The sequence below is a fragment of the Protobothrops mucrosquamatus genome, unplaced genomic scaffold (assembly GCF_001527695.2).
Source record: "Protobothrops mucrosquamatus isolate PMUCROS unplaced genomic scaffold, P.Mucros_1.0 scaffold_41, whole genome shotgun sequence".
NCBI lineage: Eukaryota > Metazoa > Chordata > Lepidosauria > Squamata > Viperidae > Protobothrops > Protobothrops mucrosquamatus.
In genome coordinates, this window is record NW_015386117.1 from 393910 (window position 1) to 413338 (window position 19429).

Sequence of the window (19429 nt, forward strand, 5' to 3'; positions counted from 1 at the left end):
GGGGAGGGGAGAGGGAGGAGGGACTCGGTGGGGAAGGCAATGAGCGCAACGGCCTTCTTTACTTTTCTAGAAACTCTCCGCGCAGCGGGTGCCAGCCATCTCCCAGGCCGCCTTTCCCGGCGTAGGGAAACAGTTGAGGACCCCGCCGCCGCGCTACGGAGAAGACGGAAAGGCGAAGGAGGGCAGGCCGCGGCCCCACACACGTCTTCAGGCCTCGGCCTCATGCGCGGCGCAGATCCCTCCGCCGCTCTCACCCCACCCCTCCCTCCATTGCTGAACTCGGCAATTCCCGCAGTCCCCGGATGGAAAGTGTAATGGCCGCCAATAGTGACTCGTCGGAGTATGGAGACGGGCGAGGTAATCGAGACGCCCAACGAGCGGAGCGGTTGGCGGGCGCGGGGGAGGCGCGAGTCCCTGGGCGCCCCGACGGGGAAGGGGGGGACCATCTGCCCCCCGTCGCCGCCGGTTGGAGCGAGAGGGGCTCTTCGCAGGACGGGGCGACCCCGGTACCCGCCCTCTGGCTGGGCTGAGGCATCAAATAGTCCCACGCTCCGCCATCCCCTCCCGCGGCCGCCGTTGGGAAAGTTGGTGGCGCGCCCCCATTTCTGCCCCCGGGAAGCGGGAACGGCTCGGGAAGGGCTTGGCAGCGCGTGGTGGGAGTTTTAGGAAGGCGGCAGTGCGCTGTGACAGCCCGGGCAGCCATGGCCGCGCGGAAGACCGGGCATCAACAACGGCCGACGAACTTTGTGCGCGCGTACGGCCGCCCCTCACTTGGAGGGTGAATCCAGGATTAGGTGTCCTCCATGGGCATCCAACCCTTGCATAGGCTCACCTGCCTCTAGGCATGTGGTCTGGAAAACGCTTGAAAAGCCGTCCTTTTCTTCACATTGGTATCATCCGGACATCTTTGTAGCAACTTGGGGTAGGGTTTTCCTACATCCCTTGGCGTCCTTGTGCTCACCCCATTATGCTGCGAGGTGCTCTTCACCTGCTACATCGTTGACCCCCACTTTTAAAGCGTCCGAGTGGGAGCTAAACACACTTAATCCTCGCAAGGCACTCACTTTCATACACTTGTTTCCAGTAGTTCAAAAGGAACCTCCCCAAGCAGGTGAAGTGGTTGACTATGCACAATATGGCACTTTAGGGTGCATGGACACATATTTGTATCTAAAATGCCTCTTTCCAATTCTAGAAGGACCCAGGGAACTAACTTGGTAACTGTTCTTGCAATTAGCCATTCAGAAATAGAAACACTATTCACTGGCAAGTAAAGTAAACTTTTCTATTAAATACATGCAACCATCATTTCTCTCCTCCATCTTTCAGGCTAGTGAAAGGAACAAGATGTATAGGCAGTCTTATTGATGTCTAATTAGAAGTATATCCCTTGGTGGAGGATTGTACTTTATTGCAGAATAATGTTTTCTTACTCTCACTCACCTAATGAACAAAGAAAGAGGTGGAGAGAAAAAAGAGCTAAGAGAAATAGCAGGCATCTGCTTTTGTCCAGCAATCAGCAGTGAGAGAAAGGAGCAAAGAGATGGAGGAGAGGGAATGTGCAGGTGACAAAACCACGGGAAAATTGAAAAGAGGAGACAAAAAAAAAATCCCTGAAAACTTTGCCACCTGGTGAGTTCTGCATTATGGTGGAGATTATTGTTGACCCTCTCTCAAAAGGAATAATGCTGTTCTTTCTGATGGGAAGGAAAATTTTAAAAATCAATGGTGCTGGTATGAAGCTGTTAGATGAATGTTCCTGGATTCCTGAGTTTAAAATCATGAGGATTACTACAGATGAAAGAAGAAATAAAGGATATTTGATAAAAACTGAGGAATTTTCACTACAAGTTTTAATTTATCAAGGAAATTAAATTTGAAACACATTATCCAAGCCTTCCTGAATTGCATTTTTTGCTTCACCATGTAAACTTACAATAGTAGATGGCTTCAGACTGAATAGTCAGTCTGCTAGTCTTTTGTTTGAGTGATTTATATGTTCCTGTAAAATCACTGAGATTGCAGAGTAATATAAATGTAATAAACAAATAGCATGCGTTTTCTGAGTAGAGAGATCTTTATTTTATATTGGAGCTTTTCAGCATTGCCCTTAATTGTTTGTTAAAAAGAACAAGTCAAAAATCTTGAAAAGCCTGTAAGATGGTGAGGGGTCAGCAATTTAATTGTTGATATTGTCTTATTTTGTTTCAGTTAGTTTTATACCTAAACACCATAATTATTTCTTGCTCAGAAATAGATAATGACTACTAGTGTCATTCCAAAAGCAAGAAGGATGATGTTAATGACTACATCATTACAGGGCAGAATGATGTATAGTAGCGTATCTTGAAAGACATCATTGAATAAATAGACCAAGGAAATTATGTTTATGATTGATTTAATACTTTTATAGCAAAAGAGAGTGATGATTATTTCTGATGTCATTGGGCCAGGTCATCAGGTTCTGGATGTTCTGTCTTGATAATTTATAAGATGCAAGTTTCATAGAGTACTTGTATTACACTGTAAGTCTGCCATTTCAAGCTAGTGTTGTAGGCTTAACCTAATAGGTAGGCTTTTATTTAAAATAATAAAAGCATTCAAAATGGCATTATAAGTAAACTCATTATATGGAAGATGTAGATGGCACAAATAATATTTTGCTATATTTCGAAATTGTAAACTCTCCTTGCTGAATCTTGAAAAGTTTCAAAATACAGGGTATTTTACACTAATAATTCATCAGTTGATTTGAGCACTTCTTTTTCATCAATTATATTACATGTAACATTAAAGTCTTAGATTTCTTCTGCAAAATTAAAGTATTTTTTCTATTAATTAGCTTTTAGATTCTATCTTGTATAAGGATGTCAAGATTGTTCTAATTTTGGAAATTGTTTTAAAGGATACTTTAAAAGTTTTGATTCTTGAGGGTGATCCAATCTTTGCAGTTCATTTTTTGGCCCAGAAAATATTTTTTGTTGTTCATTCTGACACATCCTGTTATGCACACTATTGTAACTTAAATGCACCACTTAGAATATTCTGATTTTAAATAAAATGTTAATTTTACTAAAAGTTTTGACTTTTTAAGGAAGCAATATTATTGTTAGTCATATACAGACTAAAAAGACTAATTAGCGTAACTATTTTATTCAGTGCTAAAAAGACTAGTTAGTGTAACTATTTTCAGTATTCTTGTATCTTTTTTTAACTATAGAGAATGACAACTTTTATAGTAAAATGACATCAGAATTTGTTCCAATTTATTGAGGGCAGACATATCTGAAATGACTCAAATTCTAACTTTTAATACTTTTGTGTTTTAAAAATAATATTTTCTTTATTTTAGGATGTGCTGTACATTGAAAACCTCTTTTGAATCTTGATTTCCAAATTCATCTCTTGAGCAAGCTATTGGAAATGGCATCGTAGTTTTTCTTAAAGAGTAAGTTTTATAACTTGATTACACTTTAAAAAGTTAAAATGGATTTGAGAGATTTAGCTTAAAACATGGGTGTCCAAACTTTTGGCTTGACTGGGCCACATTGAGTGAAGAGGAATTGTCTTGGGCCACATATAAAACATACAATATTATTAACGTATATAAATTACATCATAATGTTAAAAGTTTAAAATCTTGGGCTGCATTACTAGCTGTCCAGGGCCACACGTGACCCATGGGCCACAGATTGAACATGCCTGGCTTAAAGTGTTATGTTTTAATTTTTTATATATGAATTCTGGCTTATAAATCATAGTTTGTTTGCTTATTCATAGTAGGTGACAATATACTGATGACCAGGCAATAAAGCTATAGCATATTCTACAATTTTAGTTCATAAATATTTTTATTAGTTTACTAGACCTGGCATTATTAACTGTTATTTACATGCCATTTAAAAAAGGTGATATTTAATAGTTCCTATCACAAATTGTTTACAGATTAAAAATAAAGAAGACCTGAAGCTCTAAGAGTATATGTGGCCCTTGGAGACTCCGTAGTTGTTACTAAATTGTGATTTTGAATGTGATAGAGCAGTGATGGCGAACCTTTTACAGACTGAGAGCCCAAACTACAACCCAAAACCCACTTATGTATCATCGGGTGCCGGGTGGGTGAGGCCCTTTGGGTGGGCGTGGCTGTGGTGGTAACAGCAGACTGGGTGGGACTAAAACCTTCAATCAATCAATTTCAACTTTGCAAATCTTTTTTTTCCCCGCGAAGTTGAAATTGATTGATTGAACCTTTTTTTATTTTGCACACAGTGGCGGAGGCCTAAAGCGAAAAGGTTTTATAAAACCCAGCTGAAGTCCTAGGACTGGGGTGATGGCACGCGTGCCCACAGAGAGGGCTCTGCGTGCCACAGGTTTGCCACCACAGTGATAGAGGAAGAAGTTATTAAAATAACTAAAGATATTTGTACACTTCTGTTCTAAGATTCCCACAATACAAGTTTTGAGAAAGGATTTCTTGAATGTGCAGCATTGATGAAAAGCAACACTAGGCATAATAAATGGCAAGAGAGCAAGAGAGGAATAGAATAGATAGGAACAAGAATAGAATAGTTTATTTGTCTAGGATGTGAGGGATCTGTAGCTATTTTCTCAGCCCTCCTGACCCCACGTGATCTACAGGTCTTCTATGGAAGGCAGGCTGATTGCAGTTTTTTCTGCAGTCCTAACTATCTGTTGGAATCTTTACCTGTCCTGTTTAGTTGCTGTATCAAACCAGACAGTTATAGAAGTACAAATGTCAGACTGCTCCTTCAGCAGTCTGAACTTTCTGAGTTGACACAAGAAGAAAATTCTTTGTTGTGCCTTTTTAATGATGATTCTAATGTTAGGTGTCTATTTCAAATCCTGGGAGATTATAGAACCCCAAAACTTGAAGGTCTCTACTGTTGATACTGTGCTGTCAAATATAGTAAGAGGTGGTGGAATAAGAGGGTTCATGCTATAAAATCTACTATCATCTCTACAGTTTTAAGCATGTTCAGTTCCAGATTGTTCTGGCTGAACTACAGGGCCAGTTGTTCAACCGCCTGCCTATATGTAGACTCCTGACCATCTCGAATGAGACCAATGACAGTGGTTATCATCGGGAAACTTCAGTACTTTAGCAAGAAGATTCTTAGAGATGCAGCCATTGGTATAGAGAGAAGAACAATGGGGATAGCACACAGCCCTGAGAGATGTCTGTGCTAATTGTCTTATTATTAACCATTAAATAATGGTTTTAAGAAGCAAAATAACTCTGTTTGATTAAGGTAGTGAAGTCAGTGAAGGAAAGTCAGAGGAAGGAAACAAGAATAGTAAGGGGAACAAAATAAGGCATTACTTTTCTTTATCTTAAAACAAGAGTAGTGCTCCTTTCAGAATATTTAGCAAAACATTTAGTGTATTTGTTACATTATATCATGAAAAAAGAGACATGATGATTATCTGGTTAATCAGTTATTTGATTGTTTTAGGATTTTAATTTTTTAAGTTAAAGGAAAAAGGTCAGGGACAATAGATGAAAAAGATATTGGCAGACCTGAACTAGTTTGGAAAAAATGATAGTAGTGGCTAGACAATGACTTTTTGATGTAACTATGTCAAAAGAGGGTATACAATGAGAAGAGCTGACAAGCATGAGGAACAGTTATCTAAAAAAGAATCAATGACTCAGCGAGTGTAGGATGATGACCAGTAAATAAAAATTATTTTTGGTGTCCTGAAACTTAGCCATAAAGGATGAAGCCAGAGAAATCAGAGCATATTAATACCAACACAAGACTAGTTTTTTTTTTTTAAAGAAACAACTTTTATAGCCATATCCTTTTAGCACCTGTATTGTAATGCTTCCTGCCAGTACGATATGCTGTCTAAAATGGGACTCTGGGCATCTGCTTTCCTTTAGAAGTTTTACAAATTAACTTGATATTTTTATTTCAGATATGCCAAGTTAAGAAAATTGTGGAACTCTCGTAGTAATTCAGCTCAGAGTCTTAAAAGACGAAGATTGCAATAATAGTACATTACAAAAAATGCCATCTGAGCAAGAACATTTTTTTTGCATTCAGAAGACCAACTTATTACAAGATGATCAGTCAGATAGACTGTGTGTTTCTACATCTGATATTACTATTGAAAAGTCTACATTTGAACCTACAATTTCAGATATTGTTGCCTATGGTCTAAAAAATGTGAAAATAGAATTGCCCAGGGTAAATATACCAAATGAAATAATGTTTAAACATGAAATTGACAAATATATGAAATTATTTCAGTGTAAAGAAAAACCTGTAGAAGCATCTTTCGTTCAAATGGATATGAATGGGAACAGTGTAAATTATTCTGAGATTTATAGTCCACATAACAAATCAGGATTACATTATGAGGAAGGCTTGAAAACAGCAAAAATACTGAATTTCAGTTGTACAAAATGCCAAAACAACATCAGATATAGCCCAAATGATCTACAGAAACATTTTCAATTGTTACATCAGGGAGAATTGCCATCATACCCCTGTGAAATGTGTAATTTTTCAGCTAATGATTTTCAGTCATTCAACCAACATCGCCGAACGCATCGTAGCACCTTAGTAAAATGTGAAATCTGTAATGATGATCACCGATACACTCTATTGGACTTAACAAAACATTTCACATCTCAACATTGTGTAAATGGTAATTTTCAATGTGAAAAATGTAGATTTTCAACCCAAGATGTAGGCACCTTTGTTCAACATATACATAGGCATAATGAAATGCAGTATAATTGTGAGAAATGCCATCATGTAAGTTTTTCAGAAGAAGAGTTTCAAAAGCATGTTGTTTCACACACTGGCACATTTCCTTTCAGTTGTCAGTATTGTAACTATATGGCATCACGGAAAAACTACCTTTTAAAACATATTATTACCTTACACAAAGACCATCTCTATGCAAAAGATAAAATGAATACAGATGATAATGAAAAAAGGGTGAAGAATTCAACGGGACTAAAACTTATCTTGAAAAGGTACAAAACTGGTGCATCAAGGAAAGCATTGTGGAGACGTAAAAAAATTGCCACTGATGGCTGTAGAACTGAAGAAGAAGATGTTTTCGAAGTCTTGAAAGACAGTCTGCCTAAATCTGAAGAAATAGGTCAATCTGTAAAAGAACTACATGACATTCTTTTAAATGAAAAGCTTGTTTATAGTGGAACAAAATCGTCTCCAGCGATTCAGTACAACAGAGCAAAAGGTGGACTAGGTTCCACACGGGGATTGATGAAAAAAGCAGTTCATGGTCCTACAGTGTTGATGGTTAAAAATAATAGAATATCTGTTCCTGCAAACTACAGTGCTAAATTTTTGGGATTCAAAACGGTGGATGGAAAACAACATATAGTAATAAAATTGCTACCTACAGAAAAACAGAATTTGCCTGGAGGAAATAAGTTTGATGGGATTAAAGATGGTACAACTGAATGCCAAGAAGAGACAGCTGACAACTGCAATTTACCATTAGTTGCTAGATCTCATGAAATTAATAATCAAATGCCTAGGAATAATTCTGTTCACTTGTCAACATCTCCATCGTCTAACCAGTTTTCAGGAAAAATAAAGCAAGAAGGCAATGTATTATGTTGCAATGCATCGCAGAATATTGTACCACCTATTGTAATGGTAGGAAAGTGTGCAAGCCGTTTGCCGGTGAAACCTGAAACATCTTCATTTCCTTGTGATTTGGTGGTCAAGACTAGAAGTCCAGTTTCATGGAAAAATTGTATACCTCAAGACCATCTTCAGGTTTTATCCCCTTCTGGTTCACGCATGCTTCATTATGATCCCATGAAAAAACCTTTTCCTCCAGAATTCAAAGTAGTCAATGGTGAAGTAAACAACAACAATAATAAACACAATAATCTCTGTTGTTCATCAACAGATATTTCCAATCAGGCACCATTGCCTTTCCATAATTATTCTAAAATAGGCATTTTGGAAAAATCAAAAGAACTTACTTACAACAAAATGTATCCTCTGCAAAGCAAGCCTACAAGTGAATCTATGCCTTGTTTTTCACAATCAGCAACAGAATTAAATTTAGACAAAAAATCACTGTTGCCTCTTTGTGGCTTTGTAAATGGTAATAATACTCCAGTATTCTCTGCCAGCCTACCCACTCACAGTATTGACAAACAGTGTTGGTTAGAAAACCATGATGGACAATTGTATTTGAATACTAAGGTAAATCAAATGTTGGAACATGTAGCTGAAAAATCCAAGCAAGAAAATGATTCCAATTGTGTAAATTCATCACTTATGCCTAAAATAACATCAGTTTTCTCCCTTCAAAGCAAGCAGGCATCCACCTATTTGTCACCTGAAATAAACCAGTCATTACAAGAGGTCTTAAAAAGACCAACCATCGTTCAGTCAAATAACTATGTTAAAACCAATTATGACAGATCTTTTTCAAACAAATATACAAATTGTAGGACATTTACACATAATGATTTATCACCTTATTGCAATTTAACTGATTCCTCTGATAAATTTAAGAGAGAACTGAATATGAACAACGCTGCAAGAAATGAAAGTGTATACCTGAAGAACGGAGGACAAATCCCTTTGCCTCTTAGAACAGAAGCAATAAATTCAGCATCAGGGAAAACAAGTGTTGGTGCATTGCTTAAGACTCAGACAGATTCAATCATAACACAACAGTTGGCGAAAGACAAGATGCGCTCTAATAACCATGGCCCTAGTAAAATTTGTCCATTTTTTCCTGAACAGAAAAAAACAGTACTACAGTCAACTCCATCAAGATTTTTTGTACCTTTGCATCTTGCTCGCAAGCAAGGATTACAAGTTATTTCAGGAAGGCCTTCTCCAAAAGTGAGTTCATCAGATGCTCAGGCAACCAGAACTGCATCTTTGCTTTTAAATAAAAGACCTGGAATGATTTTGACCTTTGGTAGGGGTTCCCTTGGAACAGCTGCAAATGCCGCTGAAAATAATTCTCAGGTTTTAGAGAAAATTGCATCTAAAAAGCCAGTATCCTCACACAGGGACCTACAAACAAATGATTCTAGAAGCCTAAGAAATTCTAGTATTAATACATGTAGTGAGGCAGTAAATGCTTCATCCATTGCCATTCCACAAATCGATCAGCACAATACAAATCCAGAGAGCAGACTTTCTTCCGTGAAAATACTAGCTGGATTTCAAGGCAGTAAGGCTGCTTGTGCAAAGTCAGTGAAACAGCCAGAGGTGGGACAGGAACAACCTGTGTATGCACTTTTGCCCAATGGTAGACAAGCAGTTTTTCTTAAATGTATGTCATCGAACAAGTCTCTTGTACAAAACCATAGTGTTTTTCAAGGTCCTACTCATAGTCAAAGTTCTGAACCAAAGAAACATAGAGCAATGCAACAAAAGCTTTTTTTGAAAATTAAGACTTTTCCTGCTGCAGACAAATGCCAACCAGTTAGCAACACTGTCTCATCTTTGCAGTTGAACAGTATGAAGTGTTGCAATAGTCCTGCACTAAATCAGAAAAATATATCTCGCCCTTCTAGCAATGCCTTATACTTATCAGGTAGTTTGATGCCAGCAAATGCTTGTTCAGCAAATGGGAAATCAAAAGATTCTTGTTCCTCTGTAGAACTGGTACATTCCTCTAGAGATGGTAAGACGTGGTCACAAAAGACCCCACTTGATTCAACTCAAAAAGAAACTGCTAACACAGGAAGCAGTTTGGAAAATCAAAGAGCAACAGAGAATATGTCAACACAAATTTCAAAGGTTAAGCATCATTCGAAGCAAAATGATGCTAAAGTTTCTAATGCTACAGTATCACAGAAGAATAAGAATTTGAAACGGAAAACTAAGGATGACTTTCAGGGACCTCCTAGAAAGAAAACATTGCATCGAAAGTGCAAAGAAAAAAATCAACTAGACGTGAATGAATTTGAATCCTTGTTTCAAACCCCTTACAGACCAAGAGCATCAAAAGATACTATAAGGATTTTAAATTTACTTCCTTTTCATTCTAAACAACTTGTCAAATGCCCCCGGAGAAATCAGCCTGTCGTTGTACTAAACCACCCTGATGCTGATGTTCCTGAAGTTGTAAATGTTATGAAAACTATTGCAAAGTTTAAAGGACATGTTCTAAAGGTCTCTTTATCAAAGAGAACAATAGATGCTCTTCTGGAGCCACCATATTATAGCAACAGTTTGTACTTAATTACTAATGAACTGACTCAAAGAAAACACAAAATGCTAAAACCTGTAAGTCCTGTAAAAGAAAGATTTGTTTTAAAATTAACACTGAAGAAGACTAGCAAAAATAATTATCAGATTGTGAAAACTACCTCTGATAATACGCTGAAAACTAAATTTAGCTGCTGGTTTTGTGGGAGGATATTTGACAATCAGGACAATTGGGTAGGGCACGGACAGCGGCATCTGATGGAAGCCACTCGAGACTGGAATTCATTAGAATAACTTATTGAAGAATACAAAATCATGTTCCTCCGATTGAACTATTTTGGCTGATAGCATCCAGGAACACATTACAATTATGTTTTTTAAATCAAGTTTCATGTTAGCACCTAAAATGAATCTGTATAAATTTTAATTGAATAGTTGCTATTGCAGTTTAATTTGTGTTTGTTACTACTATCATGGCATATATTTGTAATTGGAGAATGAATTTCAGGGCTTTTCTGTCTTGTATATATTTAAACATGAAAGTGTGTACATATTTTTGTACTTTGGTTATTTGCTACAAAATCTTGCACAGGAATTGTATTTTCCAGCTCTGTGCATGCACTACTAAAAGGGTTTTCAGCTATCCACAGCTATTGCCGTATTTTTCCTTGATCTTTTAAAGATTTTTTTTTCCAGGGATTGATCACTGTTGTTAGCAAGTGCCTAAAAGATGTGAAGCAGTTTACTTTGTGTCAACTGTATAACCATAGGTCTGTATAGGGCCAGGTCTCCTAACAGTTTCTTTTAAAACAAAGCCATATGTGAATGCTTTAAGCTATATTGCTATGCACATGACACTTGTACTATTTCTGTGCAGTTTGTCTACTTTCTTAGTGAAGTATTTTTCATACAAATCAATAAACCTATTACTGTGTTTAAGCCTGATGAAGATAACTGTTGGAAAAATGTATTCCCTGTTTGTATAACAGTACTGAGAATTCCAAGTGAACATTTGTCATCCCTACAACATTGGTATTAAATTTTATTAAGAATCTGATTCCATAATTTTGCAACCAAATGCATGTAAAAGACAGTGTTATCATTGTGATAATGGTCATGCTAGAAAGCAGAATGTGATTTTCTTTGTTGTTACACTTTGGAAAGAGTTCCTTTTAACGGAATACTATCAGTCGGGATATGAAACATTGATAATAATAATAATAATAATAATAATAATAAGTTGGAAGGGACCTTGGAGGTCATCTAGTCCAACCCCCTGCTCAGGCAGGAAACCCTGTACCATTTCAGACAAATGGCTGTCCAGTTTCTTCTTAAAAACTTCCAGTGTTGGAGCATTCACCGTTTCTGGAGGCAGGTTGTTCCACTGGTTAATTGTTCTGTCAGGAAATTTCTCTTTAGTTCTAGGTTGCTTCTTTCCTTGATTAGTTTCCATCCATTGCTTCTTGTCCTGCCTTCAGGCGCTTTGGAGAATAGCTTGGCCCCCTCTTCTTGTGGCAGCCCCTGAGATATTGGAACACTGCTATCATGTCCCCCCTTGTCCTTCTCTTCATTAAACTAGACAGACCCAATTCCAGCAGCCTTTCCTAATATGCTTTAGCCTCCAGTCCCCTAATCATCTTTGTTGCTCTTCTCTGTATTCTTTCTAGAGTCTCAGCATCTCTTTTTACATCATGTTGACAAAAACTGTTAAAGAGTATTTGAATTTATTGAAAAAATCTGTTGCTTGGACATAGTTTCTGATTTAGACAAAATATTTCTCAGGTTGATTGAAGATTTTATCAAAGTTTTTCCTATTTGGGGGGGGGGATGTAATTGCATAATTAAAACTTCTGATCTGTTTAGGTACTTTTACCTGGGAACAGATCATCTTTCTCTCACTAAGGAAACCATCTTTGCTGTAGTGCAGACCTGCCAAAAGAAAAGTTTTCATCTTTGTATTAGATACACACAGCTTTCAAGTAAGAATAATACACTGAATAATAATGTAGACTGTTCCTTTCTCATGTAAAATAATAGACAAGGGAATAGATATTTCTTAAAATTTTTTACTAAGTTGAGAATTAAGTCAAGTCCAAACAGGTACTGGATGCTGTTAACCTGTATATTGATAGAAATAATATATTAACCCCCCTTAAGAAAGTGAATAATTTAACTAATATTAAAGTGATGTTTTGAAATTAATTACAATTCAGGATTACCTCTTAAAATTTCCCCTGCACGTATTTCTTGTTAATAAATTTGTTACATAGATATATTACTATATAACTGTATTGAATAATTTAAACCTTGAGTAAAGCACAGGTGTTTATTAATGTCAAGGAATTAACTTGCTGGTAAAAAATCTTGGTGGTTTTGTTACTTAAACTGACTTTCCGGGTACTAAACAAGTTAAATATTATTTTAAATAGGAGCAACTGTATCAAGATAATTAAACACCTGTATATCTAGACATCACTTATATTCTGTATTTATAAATACTGTATTTATAAAATAAATAAATTCTGCATTTATAAAAAAAGAAAACATTAGATGGAGGGTTCAACCTTGTATTTAGAATGAGTTTCAACTTGTTTGCAAAATAAAATTTTCTATGTCTGCAGCCAGGCATATAAACATGCACATATGTAAGCTTCTAATGTGACTTAAGCACTTGTACAGCACCTAGCCTTTGCTACAGTACAGCTGCCTGTCATACTGCTTGAATATTTAAAATCAGAATCATTTTGCCCCTAATTTTCTTGTAATACTGATCCTGTTATATGGCACAAAATTAATTTTTTTCTAAATATTTTGGGTAAAATAATAGATTTTTCCAAGTGTTGATACAATTAAGTAGCATTCCTTTTAAAGATTATGTTGTGTTCAGCTGGAATAAATTAAAAATGTGTACTGAGACTAGGAAACAAACCCATTTCTTTACTAATTCTTTAAACAAGGTGACAGAAACGAGTGCCAGATCAATATGTTGCTAATTTAAATATATTTGGACATTAGCTGCAAACCTGTAACAAAAATCAGACATCAGAGCTAAGTGTGTGATATTGTTGAAATGATGATAATATCCATTCAATCATATCCAACTTTTGGCAATTCTATGAGCCAGGTATCTCTACCTCTTCTAATCTTGCAGTACTTTTAGTTGTTCTGTCCTCTGGTGTCAGCTTTCATAGTATCCAGCTACTCTGTTTTGATTTCCTTTTGCCGCTAAATTGTTATTTATGTCAAACTAATTGGAAGGATACCCGTCTTTGCCATCGTTAAAAAGAAATCTGGGTTTATTTATCATTTTACCATCTTCCAGTTAAATCAGAATCCAAATGCAGCATTTTGTAATGTGTTGTTTGGAAAGAAAAAAAAAATGTAAAACACAATTAAAACTTAAGTGAAACTGGATGTAGATAATCCCATGAGTGAAAGTGTAAAACTGTATATTGCTTATTTGGGAAGAAAAAGTAAAATTCTATCTTATTTTTTACATTTAGTATGCCCAGTACTATTACTGTTATTAAATATTTAAGTAATTTTTTTTAAAAAAATGCAAGTAGTCCTCAACTTATGATCATTTGTTTAACTACACTTTGAAGTTATAATGGCCTTGGAAAAAGTTACTTATGACCATCCTTGAAGTTACAAACTTTGCACCACCTCCCATGGTCATGTGATTGTAATTTGGGCACCTGGCAGCTAATTTGCATTTATTACAGTTGTAACATCTTGTGATCACATGATTGTGATTGCTACTTTCCCAGGAGACTTCTGACAAGCTAAGTAAATTGGGGTAACCAGATTTTCTTAATGACTGATTTACTTAAAAGACTATGTTCATAAGATCAGGTCTAGTCATGTAATAACTCACTTAACGATCACATTCACTGAAATTCTGATCCCAATTGCACTCATAAATTGAAGACTATCTGTAAGCATTATTTGACTGAGATACTAAACCATTTAGTCTTTTTTATCAATTGTACAACCACTGCAACAAAAAAACAAATGGTAGAATTTGGAATGCAGCAAGTGCCCTTATTAAAATTAATTGGAAGCCAAGCTAATATGTACACCTAAGATTCTAAAGCTTTAACTGTTCATTTAAAATTTACCAAGAGTCATAAAATAACATCTTGCTGGATGCAGATCACAACTGCATGATGAATCTAGTGGGAAAAAAAAGTCCTGCACGCCCCCCCCAACAAACACTGAATACTTATTTGATACATTCATGTGGCCAAAGTATTTTACAGTCCTGAAACATTTTGCAAAAGCATGTAACAGCTAAGAAATAGTTAAGTATTTACCATGCAAGAATTATAATTTTTTATGGATCATAACTGCATCTTGATAAATTATAATTTTCATATATGTACACTTATATCAGAATTTGACAATAGCTCCAACAAATACAGGTAAAACAAGTACCAGTCCGTTATACTAAATAAACATCCTGATTATTTTAGATGGTTGTCAGAGGAATAAAAATCCTGCTTTTAGCTGGTTATATAATTGTTCTTTGGAATACAGATACTCTAGCTTTGAAAAATACAAAGTTTAACAAGACATGTGTATGCTAGCAGGTATACCCCAAAGGTCCTTGTTCAGGAGGCAACTAGACTTTCCTCCATAGACAGCTAGCAGGTATATTTTAAATACATCTTGTCTGCCACTGAGATTTTTTTGCCTCCAGAGTTTGTAATGTTTTTTTTAAGGTATACCACACATGGGCACTTTATGATTGAAGCAGCATTTCATAAACGAATCCACTAGCTTGGTAACTATCAGCATGGTGCTTGCTGGAAAAAACTGAAGAAAGTTCTTCTAACAATAGTTGTGCATGTTTGTTCAGATGCTCAAATCCTTGGCTAGATGATTTCGTGATGCTCCTTGATGCAGTTACAAAACTCTAGCAATATATTTTAGCCTGGTGGAGTCTTTTGTGTTGTTTTGACTATCAATGAGAACGAGAGAAGTCCGCTGATGATTCTCTATTATTTCTGTCACACTGTCAAAGTGCTGGATTGGGAAAACAAAAATAGTTTATTCAACACAAATCCTGCTGAATGGGTCAACAATCAGAATTTAAATCTCTTTTCCACTCAAATAGCTCTAAACAAAATAATTCTGTTTGAGAAGTCAACATTTATATGTTCTAATTTCAATATTTTCTAGCACTTTTGTACATGTGAATTGTTCCCAATGAAGAGTAGGAGAAGAGTAAGCTAAACTGCAAGTAGTATGTCTCTTAAGGCTAGCCTCATTTTTAGACAAAATTCTAGTACTATAAATGGCTTTATTTTGTCATTACCAAAATGGAATGGTTACATATAGGTGCTAAGGCAATATAATCCATATAGGACTGTTACAGGTAATCTTGGCAGAAGATAATAGGGAAAGTAAGCTCCTTGTTCAACAGTTTATAACATTTTCTGTACATAAGCGCTAATCAAAAAGCTCAAATATGCATACAATTAAATTCTCCCATATGATTCTTACATTATCTTGACCTCTACTCATTGTTTTGTGCAAGAGTGGAGTTACTGCAATCAATAGAACCAAATTTATCAATTACTGGAATTTCATTGATTTCAGGGTGGGCACATTAAGTGCAAGTAAATATGGATTAATCCAAAGTAAATATTTTATTCCAAAACCAGGATAAGAGTTTCTTGGGTATAATTGTAACTTTCAGATTAACACTCAATGATCAACATTAATAAAATGTGAACAATTACTATTCAAAAACTGTTTAAAGAACAACAGATGAATTTATGTAATGCATATGGTTTTAAAAGCAAGATCTGTATTGTTTTTATCCTTTTGGATAAAGGCACTCTTCCAAAATAGTATCCTAGGTGGGTTAAAACTTTAGTCCCAATACATTTTGGAAATTTCCGCAGTTAGCAAAGGTCGTGGTAAGAGCTTGATAAGAAAACAGTCGTTCAAAATAGAAAAAGACAACTATATTTTGTTACAAAGTCCTATTTAAAAGCATGCAACTATAATTTGAAGTTTTAGGGTTGTTTTTTTTAATTAAGTCATGATTTATTTCCCTAACAGAAACTTCCCCCTTTAGAATTGAATAACATCTCTTCGTATAGGAATGGTGCTGACTAAATTCTTCTCCCTTTAAGATTATCTACCACTAAAAGCTTCTAGTAAGAAATCTTTAATAAAAAAACAGAGAGGTTCATAGTTAAAGAGGATGACAAACTGCATTCACATTTTAATTAGACTCCCTTGAGCTAAAATCTCTACCCATAAAGAAGCTAGTTCATTTTTATGATCAACATACAGATCAATATATTTCTAAGCAGTGTAACCAAATTTCCATGCATGTATTTAGAATAAAAATCAAAAATAAATCACCCACCTCCTCACCAGTCTTTTCTCTACCCAAAGCGTATTGCCTTTCAGATTCAATAAATCGGATTGGAATGTTATATACTCTTTTGTTATAAAATACAACTAGCGTATATGGTTGCTTAGAATCTTGTCCAGAACTCTTCCTTACTAAGAAAGACCCATTCTGAAAAAAAGAGTGGAAAGCATGAATTTCAAGGAATAATCAAAAGAAATAGTTCTATTTTCTTAATCCTTTTTTGTTTCTGATATCTTAATCGATAAAAAGAAAATCCCCCCAGTATTGGGCTGGAGTCTTTGGCTTTTACAATCCCACAGCCTACTGCTTGTGTCCACAAAAGATCCATGTATTTTTGTAGATGTACATAAGAGAATTATCTAGGAATATAAACTGTATTCATTCTGCACTGATTTCAGGGATTCTATTGTTACAAAACTTTTTTCTACCTGAGAGAAGAAACAATTCTTTATATTAGAGCTTTAGATCAAGAAACAGTTTTCAGAGTAAAGCAGAGGTTTCAAAATTTTCTTGATTCACAGTGACCTTTTTTACTTTTCTTTTTTTATGGAGCCCTTAGGTCTAAAGAATTATCTAATATTAGGTAGGTAACTAGTCCAAATTTAAAATATTCCAGTGTCCCTGTGAATTTGTTCTAGCAACCTGGACACTAGGATAATTTCTGTAGACCCCAGTTTTATAATTACTAAAACAATCCAGTTTACAACAATCATCTGCCTGTTCCTGAAAGGATATGTAGTCCCAAATATTTTATTGTGCAGCCTACCAATTTAATTGCATTCCCATTCTCTATTTAACTTAGCAGGTCACCTCCTTTAGTCTACCATTTTTTTCCTCTGTACACTTAGCTGAATCTTACCCAACTGCTTTTCTGGTGAAATAATAATATTTCAGTGAATTTTTGCCATAATTAACACTCCTTGTTATTATTAACAAGTGCATAAAGCTGTTTTTTTAATATTCAGAAATAAAGATCTGGTGCTATTCAAATTATATTGTACGAAGAAAATGGAATGCGTATCTTTCTGCCTGTTCGATAATGCTTTTTTTTTTCAGATTCTCTCCTATGCTTCTGAAGAATTGTTAGAAGCTATGAGATCAAGAAATTTTTTTTTACCTTGTTTGATTTATATAATGCATCCTCGGCTATTTTCCGATCACTAGAAGCCATGTACCATGCTTGACCAAGAACGTCAGCATCCTGTAAAGAAAAAGAAAAAGAGGCATTCCTATCTATGTATCCATAAAACCAAAGATTTCCTATGCTTCTTTCTGTAATAAAAAAAATAAAGTTTAATAAATTGTACATCAATCAGGAAGTGTTTCACAGGATGTGAATAATTTATGAATGATGTGGAGATATGTAAATATTAGCCTTTGTATAGATTTAATCTCAAAATCTGTAATGTAAATGGGTGATTTTTATAAACATTTTTGATAGAAAAATATTGAAATGAGTAGTTATTATTTATTTATGAAGAACTTGTGAATTATCCAAACGATAGCTCATTAGATTTTGATCAAAATTTAGTGACATCTAGTCCCTTCCCACTTATTTAAAAAAGCCTTATATCAGAGTTATACCTGTTCTGCTATTGTAGAACCACCTTGAGAGCTATTACTTCGAGGGTGTGTGATGTGGTTTGCAGGTTCTGGAGATCCTGAGAAACAGAATATTATTTGTAGGCTACCATGAATACAGTTGCTATCTATGTAGATTACAAATGAAAGAGCCAGCGATGCAACATTGTCATCCTATTCTTTAGCTGTATTTGCTTTCTATTGCTTAGGATGGGTTATTTCCTTCTAGATCAGTGACAAGGACTAAGTAAGGAAAATTTTGAAGGTCATGGCAATAATTACCAGCAAGATTTCTACCCTGATCAAAATGAATTAACTGGATTTAATTGTAAATTAAATCAAATTTAAGAATACTTACTTGACAAGATTGGTGGCTTCTGAGGTAACGGCCTAGGGGTTGGGGTTGGAGATTAAAAATAAAAAATGGCATTAGATATCATATTGCATTTGCCCAGAATTTGGTGATGTAGGAGAAAAATATTAAAGTATCTAACATTTATTGTAAAGATCTCAAGATTTGTAAAAGCTCCTTACCTGCTGACTGTTAGGAAGATCTATTTAGGGTTCACATAATTTGTTCGTTTGATTTAACTTAGGTATGTGCATTCAGTAGCAAAGTGATTGGAAAGATGCTTTAAATCTGGTGTAGGCATGCTCGCTATATTTTGGTGATTCCTTAAAGAAATTATGCTTTTTTGTTGACTTGCATTGTATTTGTGGTGTCCTAGGAAATATGTGTTTGTATTTGTATGCCAAGCGGGTGCAGTGGCTCAGTGGGTAAAGACACTGAGCTTGTCAGCTGGAAAACTGACAGCCCGGGTTCAAGAACCAAGTCCTGTTACTTGCCCCAGTTCCTGCCCACCTAGCAGTTTGAAAGCAAGCAAATGTGAGTAGATAAATGGGTACCACTTCGGTGGGAAGGAAACAGCATTCTGTAAGTCTTGGTGTATAGTCATGCTGACCATATGACCACGGAAATGTCTTTGGACGACGCTGGCTCCCTTGGCTAAGAAACAGAGATGGGCATTGCCTTCTAGAATCAGATATGACTGATCCTTTTCCTTTATTTATTTATTTATTTATTTATTTATTTACATGGATTTATATGCCGCCCTTCTCCCTATAGGACTCAGGGCGGCTTACAGCATATTAAAACACATAAAACATCGTCCCCCCATAAAAACCTATTAAAAACCAAATATTTTTTTTCGCTGTATAATTAATTAAGATTTAAATTAAAATTGTCCCTATTTAAAAATTC

The 19429-nt window shown here is 35.7% G+C and overlaps 2 protein-coding genes across 2 annotated transcripts in view; one reads left to right on the forward strand and one right to left on the reverse strand.

Annotated features, from left to right (window-relative positions):
• Positions 1 to 296: 296 nt before the first annotated feature.
• On the forward strand, positions 297 to 11228 carry ZNF518A (zinc finger protein 518A). The gene is made up of 3 exons (XM_015810834.1): positions 297 to 357; positions 3353 to 3448; positions 5941 to 11228. The coding sequence occupies exon 3, from the start codon at positions 6033 to 6035 to the stop codon at positions 10485 to 10487; it is 4455 nt and encodes a 1484-aa protein (XP_015666320.1). The 5' UTR covers positions 297 to 357; positions 3353 to 3448; positions 5941 to 6032; the 3' UTR covers positions 10488 to 11228.
• A 2929-nt stretch (positions 11229 to 14157) lies between these two features.
• The window catches only part of BLNK (B cell linker), a 58624-nt gene continuing 53352 nt past the window's right edge, over positions 14158 to 19429 (reverse strand). Inside the window, exons 19-23 of the mRNA XM_015810845.2 lie at positions 18527 to 18558; positions 18172 to 18248; positions 17705 to 17788; positions 16579 to 16734; positions 14158 to 15221 (exon numbers count right to left, since the gene is read on the reverse strand). Coding sequence (XP_015666331.1) covers positions 15102 to 15221; positions 16579 to 16734; positions 17705 to 17788; positions 18172 to 18248; positions 18527 to 18558 — 469 coding nt within the window. The 3' untranslated portion in view covers positions 14158 to 15101. The remainder of the gene's footprint in view (positions 15222 to 16578; positions 16735 to 17704; positions 17789 to 18171; positions 18249 to 18526; positions 18559 to 19429) is intronic.